The sequence below is a fragment of the Oncorhynchus kisutch genome, unplaced genomic scaffold (genome assembly GCF_002021735.2).
Source record: "Oncorhynchus kisutch isolate 150728-3 unplaced genomic scaffold, Okis_V2 Okis07a-Okis12b_hom, whole genome shotgun sequence".
NCBI lineage: Eukaryota > Metazoa > Chordata > Actinopteri > Salmoniformes > Salmonidae > Oncorhynchus > Oncorhynchus kisutch.
In genome coordinates, this window is record NW_022261984.1 from 2573229 (window position 1) to 2585989 (window position 12761).

The 12761-nt window shown below is 47.9% G+C and overlaps 1 protein-coding gene across 1 annotated transcript in view; it reads left to right on the top strand.

Annotated features, from left to right (window-relative positions):
- tusc3 (tumor suppressor candidate 3) overlaps positions 1 to 12472 on the top strand; it is a gene marked incomplete in the record, with an annotated part of 114264 nt that extends 101792 nt beyond the window's left edge. Inside the window, 2 exon segments of the mRNA XM_031815022.1 lie at positions 9864 to 9954; positions 12301 to 12472. Coding sequence (XP_031670882.1) covers positions 9864 to 9954; positions 12301 to 12316 — 107 coding nt within the window.
- Positions 12473 to 12761: the final 289 nt, after the last annotated feature.

Consider the following 12761-nt stretch of genomic DNA (forward strand, 5'->3'; position numbering starts at 1 on the left):
GTCAAAACAATAAACACATTACAAATGTCATATTATACATATATATATATATATATATACAGTGTTGTAACAATGTACAAATGGTTAAAGAACACAAGGGGAAATAAATAAGCATAAATATGGGTTGTAATTACAATGGTGTTTGTTCTTCACTGGTTGCCCTTTTCTTGTGGCAACAGGTCACAAATCTTGCTGCTGTGGTGGCACACTGGTATTTCACCCAGTAGATATGGGAGTTTATCAAAATTTGATTTGTTTTCGAATTCTTTGTGGATCTGTGTAATCTGAGGGAAATATGTGTCTCTAAAATGGTCATACATTGGACAGGAGGTTAGGAAGTACAGCTCAGTTTCCACCTCATTTCGTGGGCAGTGTGCACATAGCCTGTCTTCTCTTGAGAGCCAGGTCTGTCTACGGCGGCCTTTCTCAAAAGCAAGGCTATGCGCATTAAGTCTGTACATAGTCAAAGCTTTCCTTAAGTTTGGGTCAGTCACAGTGGACAGGTATTCTGCCACTGTGTACTCTCTGTTTAGGGCCAAATAGCATTCTAGTTTGCTCTGCTTTTTTGTTCATTCTTTCCAATGTGTGAAGTAATTATCTTTTTGTTTTCTCATGATTTGGTTGGGTCTAATTGTGCTGCTGTCCTGTTGTACGGTTGTACGGTAATTTGGTAAAAAGCCAATTTGACATTTGCTCAGTACATTGTTTTCATTGAGGAAATGTACGAGTCTGCTGTTAATGATAATGCAGAGGATTTTCCCAAGGTTACTGTTGACACATTCCACGGTAGTTATTGGGGTCAAATTTGTCTCCACTTTTGTGGATTGGGGTGATCAGTCCTTTGTTCCAAATATTGGGGAAGATGCCAGAACTAAGGATGATGTTAAAGAGTTTTAGTATAGCCAATTTGGAATTTGTCTGTATATTTGATCATTTCATTAAGGATACCATCAACACCACAGGCCTTTTTGGGTTGGAGGGTTTTTATTTTGTCCTGTAACTCGTTCAAGGGAATTGGAGAATCCAGTGGGTTCTGGTAGTCTTTAATAGTTGATTCTAAGATTTGTATTTGATCATGTATATGTTTTTGCTCTTTATTCTTTGTTATAGAGCCAAAAAGATTGGAGAAGTGGTTTACCCATACATCTCCATTTTGGATAGATAATTCTTCGTGTTGTTGTTTGTTTAGTGTTTTCCAATTTTCCCAGAAGTGGTTAGAGTCTATGGATTCTTCAATTGCATTGAGCTGCTTTCTGACATGCTGTTCCTTCTTTTTCCGTAGTGTATTTCTGTATTGTTTTAGTGATTCACCATAGTGAAGGCGTAGACTCAGGTTTTCCGGGTCTCTATGTTTTTGGTTGGACAGGTTTCTCAATTTCTTTCTTAGATTTTTGCATTCTTCATCAAACCATTTGTCATTGTTGTTCATTTTCTTCGGTTTTCTATTTGAGATTTTTAGATTTGATAGGGAAGCTGAGAGGTCAAATATACCGTTAAGATTTTCTACTGACAAGTTTACACCTTCACTATTGCAGTGAAACATTTTACCCAGGAAATTGTCGAGGAGGGATTGAATTTGTTGTTGCCTAATTGTTTTTTGGTAGGTTTCCAAACTGCATTCCTTCCATCTATAGCATTTCTTAATGTTACTCAGTTCCTTTGGCTTTGATGCCTGGTGATTGAGTATTGCTCTGTTTAAGTAGACTGTGATTCTGCTGTGATCTGATAAGGGTGTCAGTGGGCTGACTGTGAACGCTCTGAGAGACTCTGGGTTGAGGTCAGTTATAAAGTAGTCTACAGTACTACTGCCAAGAGATGAGCTATAGGTGTACCTACCATAGGAGTCCCCTCGAAGCCTACCATTGACTATGTACATACCCAGCGTGCGACAGAGCTGCAGGAGTTGTGACCCATTTTTGTTTATGTTGTCATAGTTGTGCCTAGTGGGGCATATGTGGGAGGGAATGCTGTCACCTGCAGGCAGGTGTTTGTCCCCCTGTGTGCTGAGGGTGTCAGGTTCTTGTCCGGTTCTGGCATTTAGGTCGCCACAGACTAGTACATGTCCCTGGGCCTGGAAATGATTGATTTCCCCCTTCAGGATGGAGAAGCTGTCTTCATTAAAGTATGGGGATTCTAGTGGGGGGATATAGGTAGCGCACAGGAGGACATTTTTCTCTGTTAAGATAATTTCCTTTTGAATTTCTAGCCAAATGTAAAATGTTCCTGTTTTGATTAATTTAATGGAGTAAGTTAGGTCTGCTCTAAACCAAATTAGCATACCCCCTGAGTCCCTTCCCTGTTTCACACCTGGCAGATTGGTGGATGGGACTACCAGCTCTCTGTAACCTAGAGGGCAACCAGTGGGTCCGTCTCCTCTATACCAGGTTTCTTGCAGGATGACAATGTCTGTATTACCGATTTCTTTGGTGAAGTCCGGGTTCCTGCTCTTTAGGCCAAAGGCAGATGACCTCAGGCCTTGGATATTCCAGGATGATATAGTGAAGGTTTTTTGTTCCATAAAGTGTCCAATGTTGTTGGTCGTGGTATGGCCTCAGGCCAGTAAGTGTGAGCAGAGCCTGCTGAGCATCTGGTATATGCCATTGGCTTGAGCGAGTGTAAGAGTGGGGGTTGGGCCTGTTTGCCCGCTCACTACCTGGGCGTATGTGTGATTTCCATGTTGACGCCCTCTTTACGGGGGTGGGGTGCATGGGGTGGCCAGGAGTGGCATAGGTCTGATCTGAGGGGGCCTAAATGGGGTGTGGGCATGGTTGATGTGGGGGGGTGTTGGTTGGTTGGGGTGGGGGTGTGGATGTGTCTGGGGGTGCTGTGGTCCGGATGTGAGTCCTCTTGGCGTGGGTCCTCTATGTGTAGGTCCAGGGGGGGGGGGGGGTCCTGCAGGTCTTGGAGCGTATCTCGCTGGTCTGGGTGGGGTGTCTATTGATCTGTTGCTCCTGTGTGAAGTGTTGGGGATACGTTTGAGAGCGATGTCCTTTAGAGTCCGGGCAAAGGTGGGCACTGCTGCCTTGTAGAGGTGGACCTGGTCATAGAGGCTGTTCAAGTCCAGGGTGGAGTGGTGGGCCAGGAAAACATTTGGTTTTGAGGCACAGTCATGGGAAATACTTGCGTTTACCCGCTGTATTGTGGCAGGGTGGACGTCTTTTCGTGGTAGCAGGGTGGAGATAACCACTTGTGCGTTAGCCTTTTCAATCACTCCCTTTAGTGCTGTGGCCACCCTTTCCTGCTGTGCTCTCAGGTTGTTTGTGCCTGTGTGTATTATTATGTGGCTAGGTGAGCCTAGTTGGTCCTCAGACAGAAGGTCGAGGGCGCGCTGGGTGTTTCGACACCAGAGTTTAGACACACTGTTTGGGGAAAAGGTTTTTTTCTTCTATATATTTCCCATTTGAGTCCATAAGGAGTACAATCTGTGTCTTGTGTTTGTCCTCAGTGGGTGTGGGGGGGTTGTTAGAAGGGCTGACAGGGGGGGTGCTCAGAGGGGGTGATGTTCTGCTGTGATGTCGACTCTATGGTCTGGTGTGGACTGTTCTGCTGTGGTGTCGAGACTTTTGTCGGGTGCTGAGGTGGGCTGTTCTGCTGGTTTCTCTGTGGGGGATGGCCACCTCTCTAGTGGATTGTTCTCTGTCACACGCCATCCCCCTCACCCTCTCCTCCAGCAGTCTGATCCTCTCCTCCATCCCCCTCACCCTCTCCTCCATCCCCCTCACCCTCTCCTCCAGCAGTCTGATCCTCTCCTCCATCCCCCTCAACCTCTCCTCCAGCAGTCTGATCCTCTCCTCCAGCAGTCTGATCCTCTCCTCCATCCCCCTCACCCTCTCCTCCATCCCCCTCACCCTCTCCTCCAGCAGTCTGATCCTCTCCTCCATCACCCTCAACCTCTCCTCCAGCAGTCTGATCCTCTCCTCCAGCAGTCTGATCCTCTCCTCCATCCCCCTCAACCTCTCCTCCAGCAGTCTGATCCTCTCCTCCATCCCCCTCACCCTCTCCTCCATCCCCCTCACCCTCTCCTCCATCCCCCTCACCCTCTCCTCCAGCAGTCTGAGCCTCTCCTCCATCCCCCTCAACCTCTCCTCCAGCAGTCTGATCCTCTCCTCTAGTGCTCTGTTCTGCTACTGCTCTTTCTCCTGTTGTATTTGTCTCACCACTGTCCAGAGTGCAGATATGTCTCTGTCCACCTCCAGCTCTCCGGGTCTGTTTAAGGGGGTGTTGTTGTGCTGGACTGTTGTCTGGGTCTGTGCTGTCTCTCTCTCTCTCTCTCATTCAATGCATACTTCAGTGGAGTGATATTCCACTCTCCTATTTAAACACCACCACGGTGTGAACAAGGTGAGGACCAGATAGTTGTTCTTCAATGCCAGAAGTCATTTCCTCCTCTCACTTCCTTCCCCTGCTCCTCTCTACTCCTTCCCCTGCTCCTCTCTCCTGCTCCTCTCTACTCCTTCCCCTGCTCCTCTCTACTCCTTCCCCTGCTCCTCTCTACTCCTTCCCCTGCTCCTCTCTACTCCTTCCCCTGCTCCTCTCTACTCCTTCCTCTGCTCCTCTCTACTCCTTCCCCTGCTCCTCTCTACTCCTTCCCCTGCTCCTCTCTCCTCCTCCTCTCTACTCCTTCCCCTGCTCCTCTCTACTCCTTCCCCTGCTCTTCTCTACTCCTCCCCCTGCTCCTCTCTACTCCTCCCCCTGCTCCTCTCTACTCCTTCCCCTGCTCCTCTCTACTCCTTCCCCTGCTCCTCTCTCCTCCTCTCTACTCCTTCCTCTGCTCCTCTCTACTCCTTCCCCTGCTCCTCTCTACTCCTCCCCCTGCTCCTCTCTACTCCTTCCCCTGCTCCCCTCTCTTCCTTCCCCTGCTCCTCTCTACTCCTTCCCCTGCTCCTCTCTCCTCCTTCCCCTGCTCCTCTCTCCTCCTTCCCCTGCTCCTCTCTCCTCCTTCCCCTGCTCCTCTCTCTTCCTTCCCCTGCTCCTCTCTCTTCCTTCCCCTGCTCCTCTCTCCTCCTTCCCCTGTTCCTCTCTCCTCCTTCCTCTCTCCTCCTTCCCCTGCTCCTCTCTCCTCCTTCCCCTGCTCCTCTCTTCTCCTCTCTCCTCCTTCCCCTCCTCCTCTCTCCTCCTTCCCCTCCTCTCTCCTCCTTCCCCTGCTCCTCTCTTCTCCTCCTTCCCCTGCTCCTCTCTTCTCCTCCTTCCCTTGCTCCTCTCTTCTCCTCCTCTTTCCTCCTCTCTCCTCCTTCCCCTGCTCCTCTCTTCTCCTCCTTCCCCTGCTCCTCTCTTCTCCTCCTACCCCTGCTCCTCTCTCCTCCTCTCTCCTCCTTCCCCTGCTCCTCCTCCCCTCTCCTCCTTCCCCTGCTCCTCTCTCATCCTTCCCCTCTCTCCTCCTTCCCCTCCTCCTCTCTCCTCCTTCCCCTGCTCCTCTCTCCTCCTTCCCCTGCTCCTCTCTCCTCCTCCTCTCTCCTCCGCCTCTCTCCTCTCTTCTCCTCCTTCCCTCTCCTCCTTCCCCTGCTCCTCTCTTCTCCCACTATGTGTGTGTCTGTGTGTGTGTAGGGAGTCTCCTCCTCACAGCAGGGGGAGGAACAGAGGGACCATGGCATGTTTTATGACTGGGTCGTGCCCCCCTCCTCTCTCCTCCTTCCCCTGCTCCTCTCTCCTCCTTCCCCTGCTCCTCTCTCTTCCTTCCCCTGCTCCTCTCTCTTCCTTCCCCTGCTCCTCTCTCCTCCTTCCCCTGTTCCTCTCTCCTCCTTCCTCTCTCCTCCTTCCCCTGCTCCTCTCTCCTCCTTCCCCTGCTCCTCTCTTCTCCTCTCTCCTCCTTCCCCTCCTCCTCTCTCCTCCTTCCCCTCCTCTCTCCTCCTTCCCCTGCTCCTCTCTTCTCCTCCTTCCCCTGCTCCTCTCTTCTCCTCCTTCCCTTGCTCCTCTCTTCTCCTCCTCTTTCCTCCTCTCCTCCTTCCCCTGCTCCTCTCTTCTCCTCCTTCCCCTGCTCCTCTCTTCTCCTCCTACCCCTGCTCCTCTCTCCTCCTCTCTCCTCCTTCCCCTGCTCCTCCTCCCCTCTCCTCCTTCCCCTGCTCCTCTCTCATCCTTCCCCTCTCTCCTCCTTCCCCTCCTCCTCTCTCCTCCTTCCCCTGCTCCTCTCTCCTCCTTCCCCTGCTCCTCTCTCCTCCTCCTCTCTCCTCCTCCTCTCTCCTCCTCTCTCCTCCTTCCCTCTCCTCCTTCCCTGCTCCTCTCTTCTCCCACTATGTGTGTGTCTGTGTGTGTGTAGGGAGTCTCCTCCTCACAGCAGGGGGAGGAACAGAGGGACCACGGCATGTTTTATGACTGGGTCGTGCCCCCCCCCCCCCCCCCCCCCCCCCACACACACACACAACCACACACAACCACACACAACCTTCCCCTTCCAGTCCGCTAGACTCACTGAGGAACACACATGCTGCATACATAATGACATGACATTATCATTTGTAGAAGCATGATGGATATTTGCATAACTGTCAATTAAGTCTGGCAGATGTGAAGAGGCCGGCACTCAGTCCACTGTTCCTTTAATTAACACCAGAGAGATGAACCCTGACCTCCACGGCGTGTGTGTTTGTGGTGCGTGCGCAGCACAGAAGGCCAACCTCGTGTGTGTGTGTGTGTGTGTGTGTGTGTGTGCGTGCTGGAGCGTACTGTAAACATGATTAATGCAGAGCTTCAGAGGCCCACTGTTGTAGTTCTACTGAGACCAGACAAACACATGCATGTACACACATACACATAGTTGTGCAAAAGCAGTTATCCTTGAGAAAGTGGTAATTAAAATGCAAAACAAGGTCTTTGTAACGTGTCCAGTGACAGTCCTTCATCCGTCTGCAACGTGTCGACAGCACATGGAGAAAACAAGACCCTTTTTAAGTTCGCCTCTCAGCTATCGCTGCCTGCACCTGCCTGCACCTGCCCGCCCATCCAGCATCACTACTCTGTTCTGACTTAGAATATGTGGACAACTACAAATACCTAGGTGTCTGGTTAGACTGTAAACTCTCCTTCCAGACTCACATTAAGCATCTCCAATCCAAAATTAAATCTAGAATTGGCTTCCTATTTCGCAACAAAGCATCCTTCACTCATGCTGCCAAACATACCCTCGTAAAACTGACCATCCTACCGATCCTCGACTTCGGTGATGTCATTTAGAAAATAGCCTCCAACACCCTCCTCAATAAATTGGATGCAGTCTATCACAGTGCCATCCGTTTTGTCACCAAAGACCCATATACTACCCACCATTGCGACCTGTATGGTCTCGTTGGCTGGCCCTCGCTTCATACTCGTCGCCAAACCCACTGGCTCCATGTCATCTACAAGACCCTGCTAGGTAAAGTCCCCCCTTATCTCAGCTCGCTGGTCACCACAGCATCTCCCACCTGTAGCACACGCTCCAGCAGGTATATCTCTCTGGTCACCCCCAAAAAAACTATTCTTCCTTTGGCCGCCTCTCCTTCCAGTTCTCTGCTGCCAATGACTGGAACGAAGTACCAAAATCTCTGAAACTGGAAACACTTATCTCCCTCACTAGCTTTAAGCACCAGCTGTCAGAGCAGCTCACAGATTACTGCACCTGTACATAGCCCACCTATAATTTAGCCCAAACAACTACCTCTTTCCCTACTATATTTATTTATTTTGCTCCTTTGCACCCCATTATTTTTATTTCTACTTTGCACATTCTTCCACTGCAAATCTACCATTCCAGTGTTTTACTTGCTATATTGTATTTACTTTGCCACCATGGCCTTTTTTTGCCTTTACCTCCCTTCTCACCTCATTTGCTCACATCGTATATAGACTTGTTTATACTGTATTATTGACTGTATGTTTGTTTTACTCCATGTGTAACTCTGTGTCGTTGTATGTGTCACACTGCTTTGCTTTATCTTGGCCAGGTTGCAGTTGTAAATGAGAACTTGTTCTCAACTTGCCTACCTGGTTAAATAAAGGTGTTCTCAACTTGCCTACCTGGTTAAATAAAGGTGTTCTCAACTTGCCTACCTGGTTAAATAAAGGTGTTCTCAACTTGCCTACCTGGTTAAATAAAGGTGTTCTCAACTTGCCTACCTGGTTAAATAAAGGTGAAATAAATATATCAGCAGAAACACCCATCATTCACAGCATGAGTCCCAAATGGCACCCTGTTCCCTCCTTTTGGGCCTTGGTCAAACGTAGTGCGTCCCAAGTAGGGACCCATTTGGGCCTTGGTCAAACGTAGTGCGTCCCAAGTAGGGACCCATTTGGGCCTTGGTCAAACGTAGTGCGTCCCAAGTAGGGACCCATTTGGGCCTTGGTCAAACGTAGTGCGTCCCAAGTAGGGACCCATTTGGGCCTTGGCCAAACGTAGTGCGTCCCAAGTAGGGACCCATTTGGGCCTTGGTCAAACGTAGTGCGTCCCAAGTAGGGACCCATTTGGGCCTTGGCCAAATGTAGTGCGTCCCAAGTAAGGACCCATTTGGGACGATGTCGTAGTGACTAATTTTCATAGAAACCCATTGTTTTAAAAAAAAGATATATATATATATATATGATATGATTATAAAACCCACAGGCTGGTAAACGTCAGAATATAAGCCTTAGTGATGATTACGAAGAGCTTACATTACACTGCTTACGTGACAATGTGACATTAGTTCCCCTCAGCCCTGTCTTCAACCCACAGCTACGTAGAGGACTGTTGAAGGATCTCAGTGGTGACAAATCCATTCAATAGGTCCTCCACACACCCTTTACAGTTACCACTGTCTGATAGCTAATTATACTACCAGACAACATACTGCAGTGGGGAATATGGCCAACCTAGGGAGGGAGGGAGGGAGGGAGGGAGGGAGGGAGGGAGGGAGGGAGGGAGGGAGGGAGGGAGGGAGGGAGGGAGGGAGGGAGGGAGGGAGGGAGGGAGGGAGGGAGGGAGGGAGGGAGGGAGGGAGAATCATTCTCATCTTTTGTCATTGAGATGATTTTAACAGTCCCGTCATCTTTTGTCATTGAGGTGTTTTAACCATCCCAAAATAACTATAAATTGCCTCGTTATCATACTAAAGGGGTGAGTGTGTGTGTGTGTGTGTGTGTGTGTGTGTTTGTGTGTGTGTGTGTGTGTGTGTGTGTGTGTGAGGGGTAGTATGTGTGAGTGGTAGTGTGTGTGCTTGTGAGGGGTAGTGTGTGTGGTTGTGTGCGTGTACGTGTGTGATAGTGTGTGTGCGTGTAATGTTGTGCTGTGTGTTTCAGTTATCTGCCTGGTGTGTGTGTGTGTGTGTGATGTTGTGCTATGTGTTTCAGTTATCTGCCTGGTGGGACTGTGTGTGTGTGTAATGTTGTACTGTGTGTTTCAGTTATCTGCCTGGTGGGACTGTGTGTGTGGTAGTGTGTGTGTCTAATGTTGTACTGTGTGTTTCAGTTATCTGCCTGGTGGAACTGTGTGTGTGGTAGTGTGTGTGTCTAATGTTGTACTGTGTGTTTCAGTTATCTGCCTGGTGGGACTGTGTGTGTGGTAGTGTGTGTGTGTGTAATGTTGTGCTGTGTGTTTCAGTTATCTGCCTGGTGGGACTGGGCCTGGTGGTAGTGTGTGTGTGTGTGTGTGTGTGTGTGTGTGTGTGTGTGTGTGTGTGTGTGTGTGTGTGTGTGTGTGTGTGTGTGTGTGTGTGTGTGTGTGTGTGTGTGTGTGTGTGTGTGTGTGTGTGTGTGTGTGTGTGTGTAATGTTGTGCTGTGTGTTTCAGTTATCTGCCTGGTGGGGCCTGGTGGTAGTGTGTGTGTCTGTGTAATATTGTACTGTGTGTTTCAGTTATCTGCCTGGTGGGACTGTGTGTGTGGTAGTGTGTGTGTAATGTTGTGCTATGTGTTTCAGTTATCTGCCTGGTGGGACTGGGCCTGGTGGTGTTCTTCTTCAGCTTCCTGCTGTCCATCTTCAGGTCCAAGTACCACGGCTACCCCTACAGGTAACACACATACCTGGACTTCACACACATTATAGTTTTCCTGGACACGTGACTGTAACAGGAATTAAATTCCTCTGTTTTAATACCCAATTAAAATCAAACACTCTGTCAATTCATAAGAGGTTGTAAGACCCTTATTGGTGTAAAAATGGACAGAGACCAGCCTTTGAAATCAACCAGCTGAGTTTATTCTCGTGAGTACTGCTCCTTACACATTTTACCACAGGTTATAAACTTAAAATGACGTCAGCGTTTTCTAAATGTTCCGTCTCTTCTTGACACTGGTAGAAAGGCTCTATAGTTCTCAAGCCTTCCCACCTCGCCTAGAGCCAAGGTCAGCCTGTGTAGATAAGCATTCTAGCCAGTCTGGCGATATAGTTCATTCATTTCTACCAAGGAGCAGACAGTCATTGTTCTAATTCTTGATTATATTTACACACATTATATTCAGTACTAGGATTAAAAAGACAATTCATACATATACAGTAACATAATAGTATTCTGATTAGTACATATACAGTAACATAATAGTATTCTGATTAGTCAGTCCTGATTGAAATGTATACATAATTAGTCATTATTGATAAAAATTCCCTTAACAGTGACTTAACCAGTAAAACGTCTGTGCCCAGAGTTTTTCAGTTGAGGTGGTCTGGATAAACTTCTGGCCCTACATAGTGAATAAATAGAGTACTTCACTCCAGGTCTCCAGGGGTGTCTAAGTTCACACCATCCTCCCTCTAACATGGAACACACCCAGACACTTTTCACCCAGAACATCGTGTTGCATTTTTTCCTAACCGAGCGAACTCAAACTGCCCTTCGAAGACAACTTTACCCACTTTTGAACTTCGTCAGATGAGTCCCGTCATATGAGTTGTCAGATGAGTCCCGTCATATGAGTCGTCAGATGAGTCCCGTCATATGAGTTGTCAGATGAGTCCCTTCAGATGAGTCCCTTCAGATGAGTCGCGTCAGATGAGTCCCGTCATATGAGTCGTCATATGAGTCCCGTCATATGAGTCCCGTCAGATGAGTCGTCAGATGAGTCCCGTCAGATGAGTCGTCAGATGAGTCCCGTCATATGAGTTGTCAGATGAGTCGTCAGATGAGTCCCTTCAGATGAGTCGCGTCAGATGAGTCCCGTCATATGAGTCGTCAGATGAGTCCCGTCATATGAGTCCCGTCATATGAGTCCCGTCATATGAGTCCCGTCATATGAGTCCCGTCATATGAGTCCCGTCAGATGAGTCCCGTCAGATGAGTCCCGTCAGATGAGTCCCGTCAGATGAGTCGCGTCAGATGAGTCGCGTCAGATGAGTCGCGTCAGATGAGTCGCGTCAGATGAGTCCCGTCAGATGAGTCCCGTCAGATGAGTCGCGTCAGATGAGTCCCGTCAGATGAGTCCCGTCAGATGAGTCACGTCAGATGCTTTATCCCAAAAATAGAAGCTCAGTGAAGGATTTTGTCAGCCTCTGCTCGAATTAATGGCTTTGTTCTTTTATGAGCACTACTTTTGTCCAGGACCCGTAGAGATCTGGTAGGGTACCATTTAGGACACATCCAGATTCTCCAGCTATCAGAATATAAGTAACAAGTAACACCCATAATCATCAAAACAACAGTTAGCAGCACACAGTCCGAGAGAACTTCTGAACAACACTTAATACAGTCAGATCACAATGAAAACTACTGAACAACACTTAATACAGTCAGATCACAATGAAAACTACTGAACAACACTTAATACAGTCAGATCACAATGAAAACTACTGAACAACACTTAATACAGTCAGATCACAATGAAATCTACTGAACCACACTTAATACAGTCATATCACAATGGAATCTACTGAACCACACTTAATACAGTCAGATCACAATGAAAACTACTGAACCACATTTAATACAGTCAGATCACAATGAAAACTACTGAACCACACTTAATACAGTCAGATCACAATGAAATCTACTGAACAGCATTTAATACAGTCAGATCACAATGAAAACTTCTGAACAACACTTAATACAGTCAGATCACAATGAAATCTGCTGAACCACACTTAATACAGTCAGATCACAATGAAATCTACTGAACCACACTTAATACAGTCAGATCAAAATGAAATCTACTGAACGACACTTAATACAGTCAGATCACAATGAAATCTACTGAACGACACTTAATACAGTCAGATCACAATGAAATCTACTGAACGACACTTAATACAGTCTAACTAATACAGTCTAACAGTCTACACACTAACTGGCGAGCGCTCTGTAATCACACGCTCTCTGTCTGTCTCTCTCCATCTCTCTCTGTGTGTCTCTCTCTCTTTCTTTCAGCTTCCTTATAAAGTGAGTCTGAGGCGCCGTCTTCAGAGTGAAGGGTGAAGAGGCTACTTGATGCTGCTAGCTGAGAGGCTGCAGACACCGGGACAGGGTGCATGGGGCGGGGGGGTCATTTCAACTGCTGTACTCAATCTGCTTAATAAATGATAATGTGGTGACAAACTGAGAAAAGTGACACTCCTACCTATCTGATTAGTACGGTTATATCACACATGCTGAGGAGAAGAGAGAGAGAGAGACATGATGAGGAGAAGAGAGAGAGAGAGACATGATGAGGAGAAGAGAAAAGAGAGACATGATGAGGAGAAGAGAAAAGAGAGAGACATGAAGAGAAAAGAGAGACATGCTGAGGAGAAGAGAGAGAGAGAGACATGATGAGGAGAAGAGAAAAGAGAGACATGCTGAGGAGAAGAGAGAGAGAGAGACATGATGAGGAGAAGAGAAAAGAGAGACAT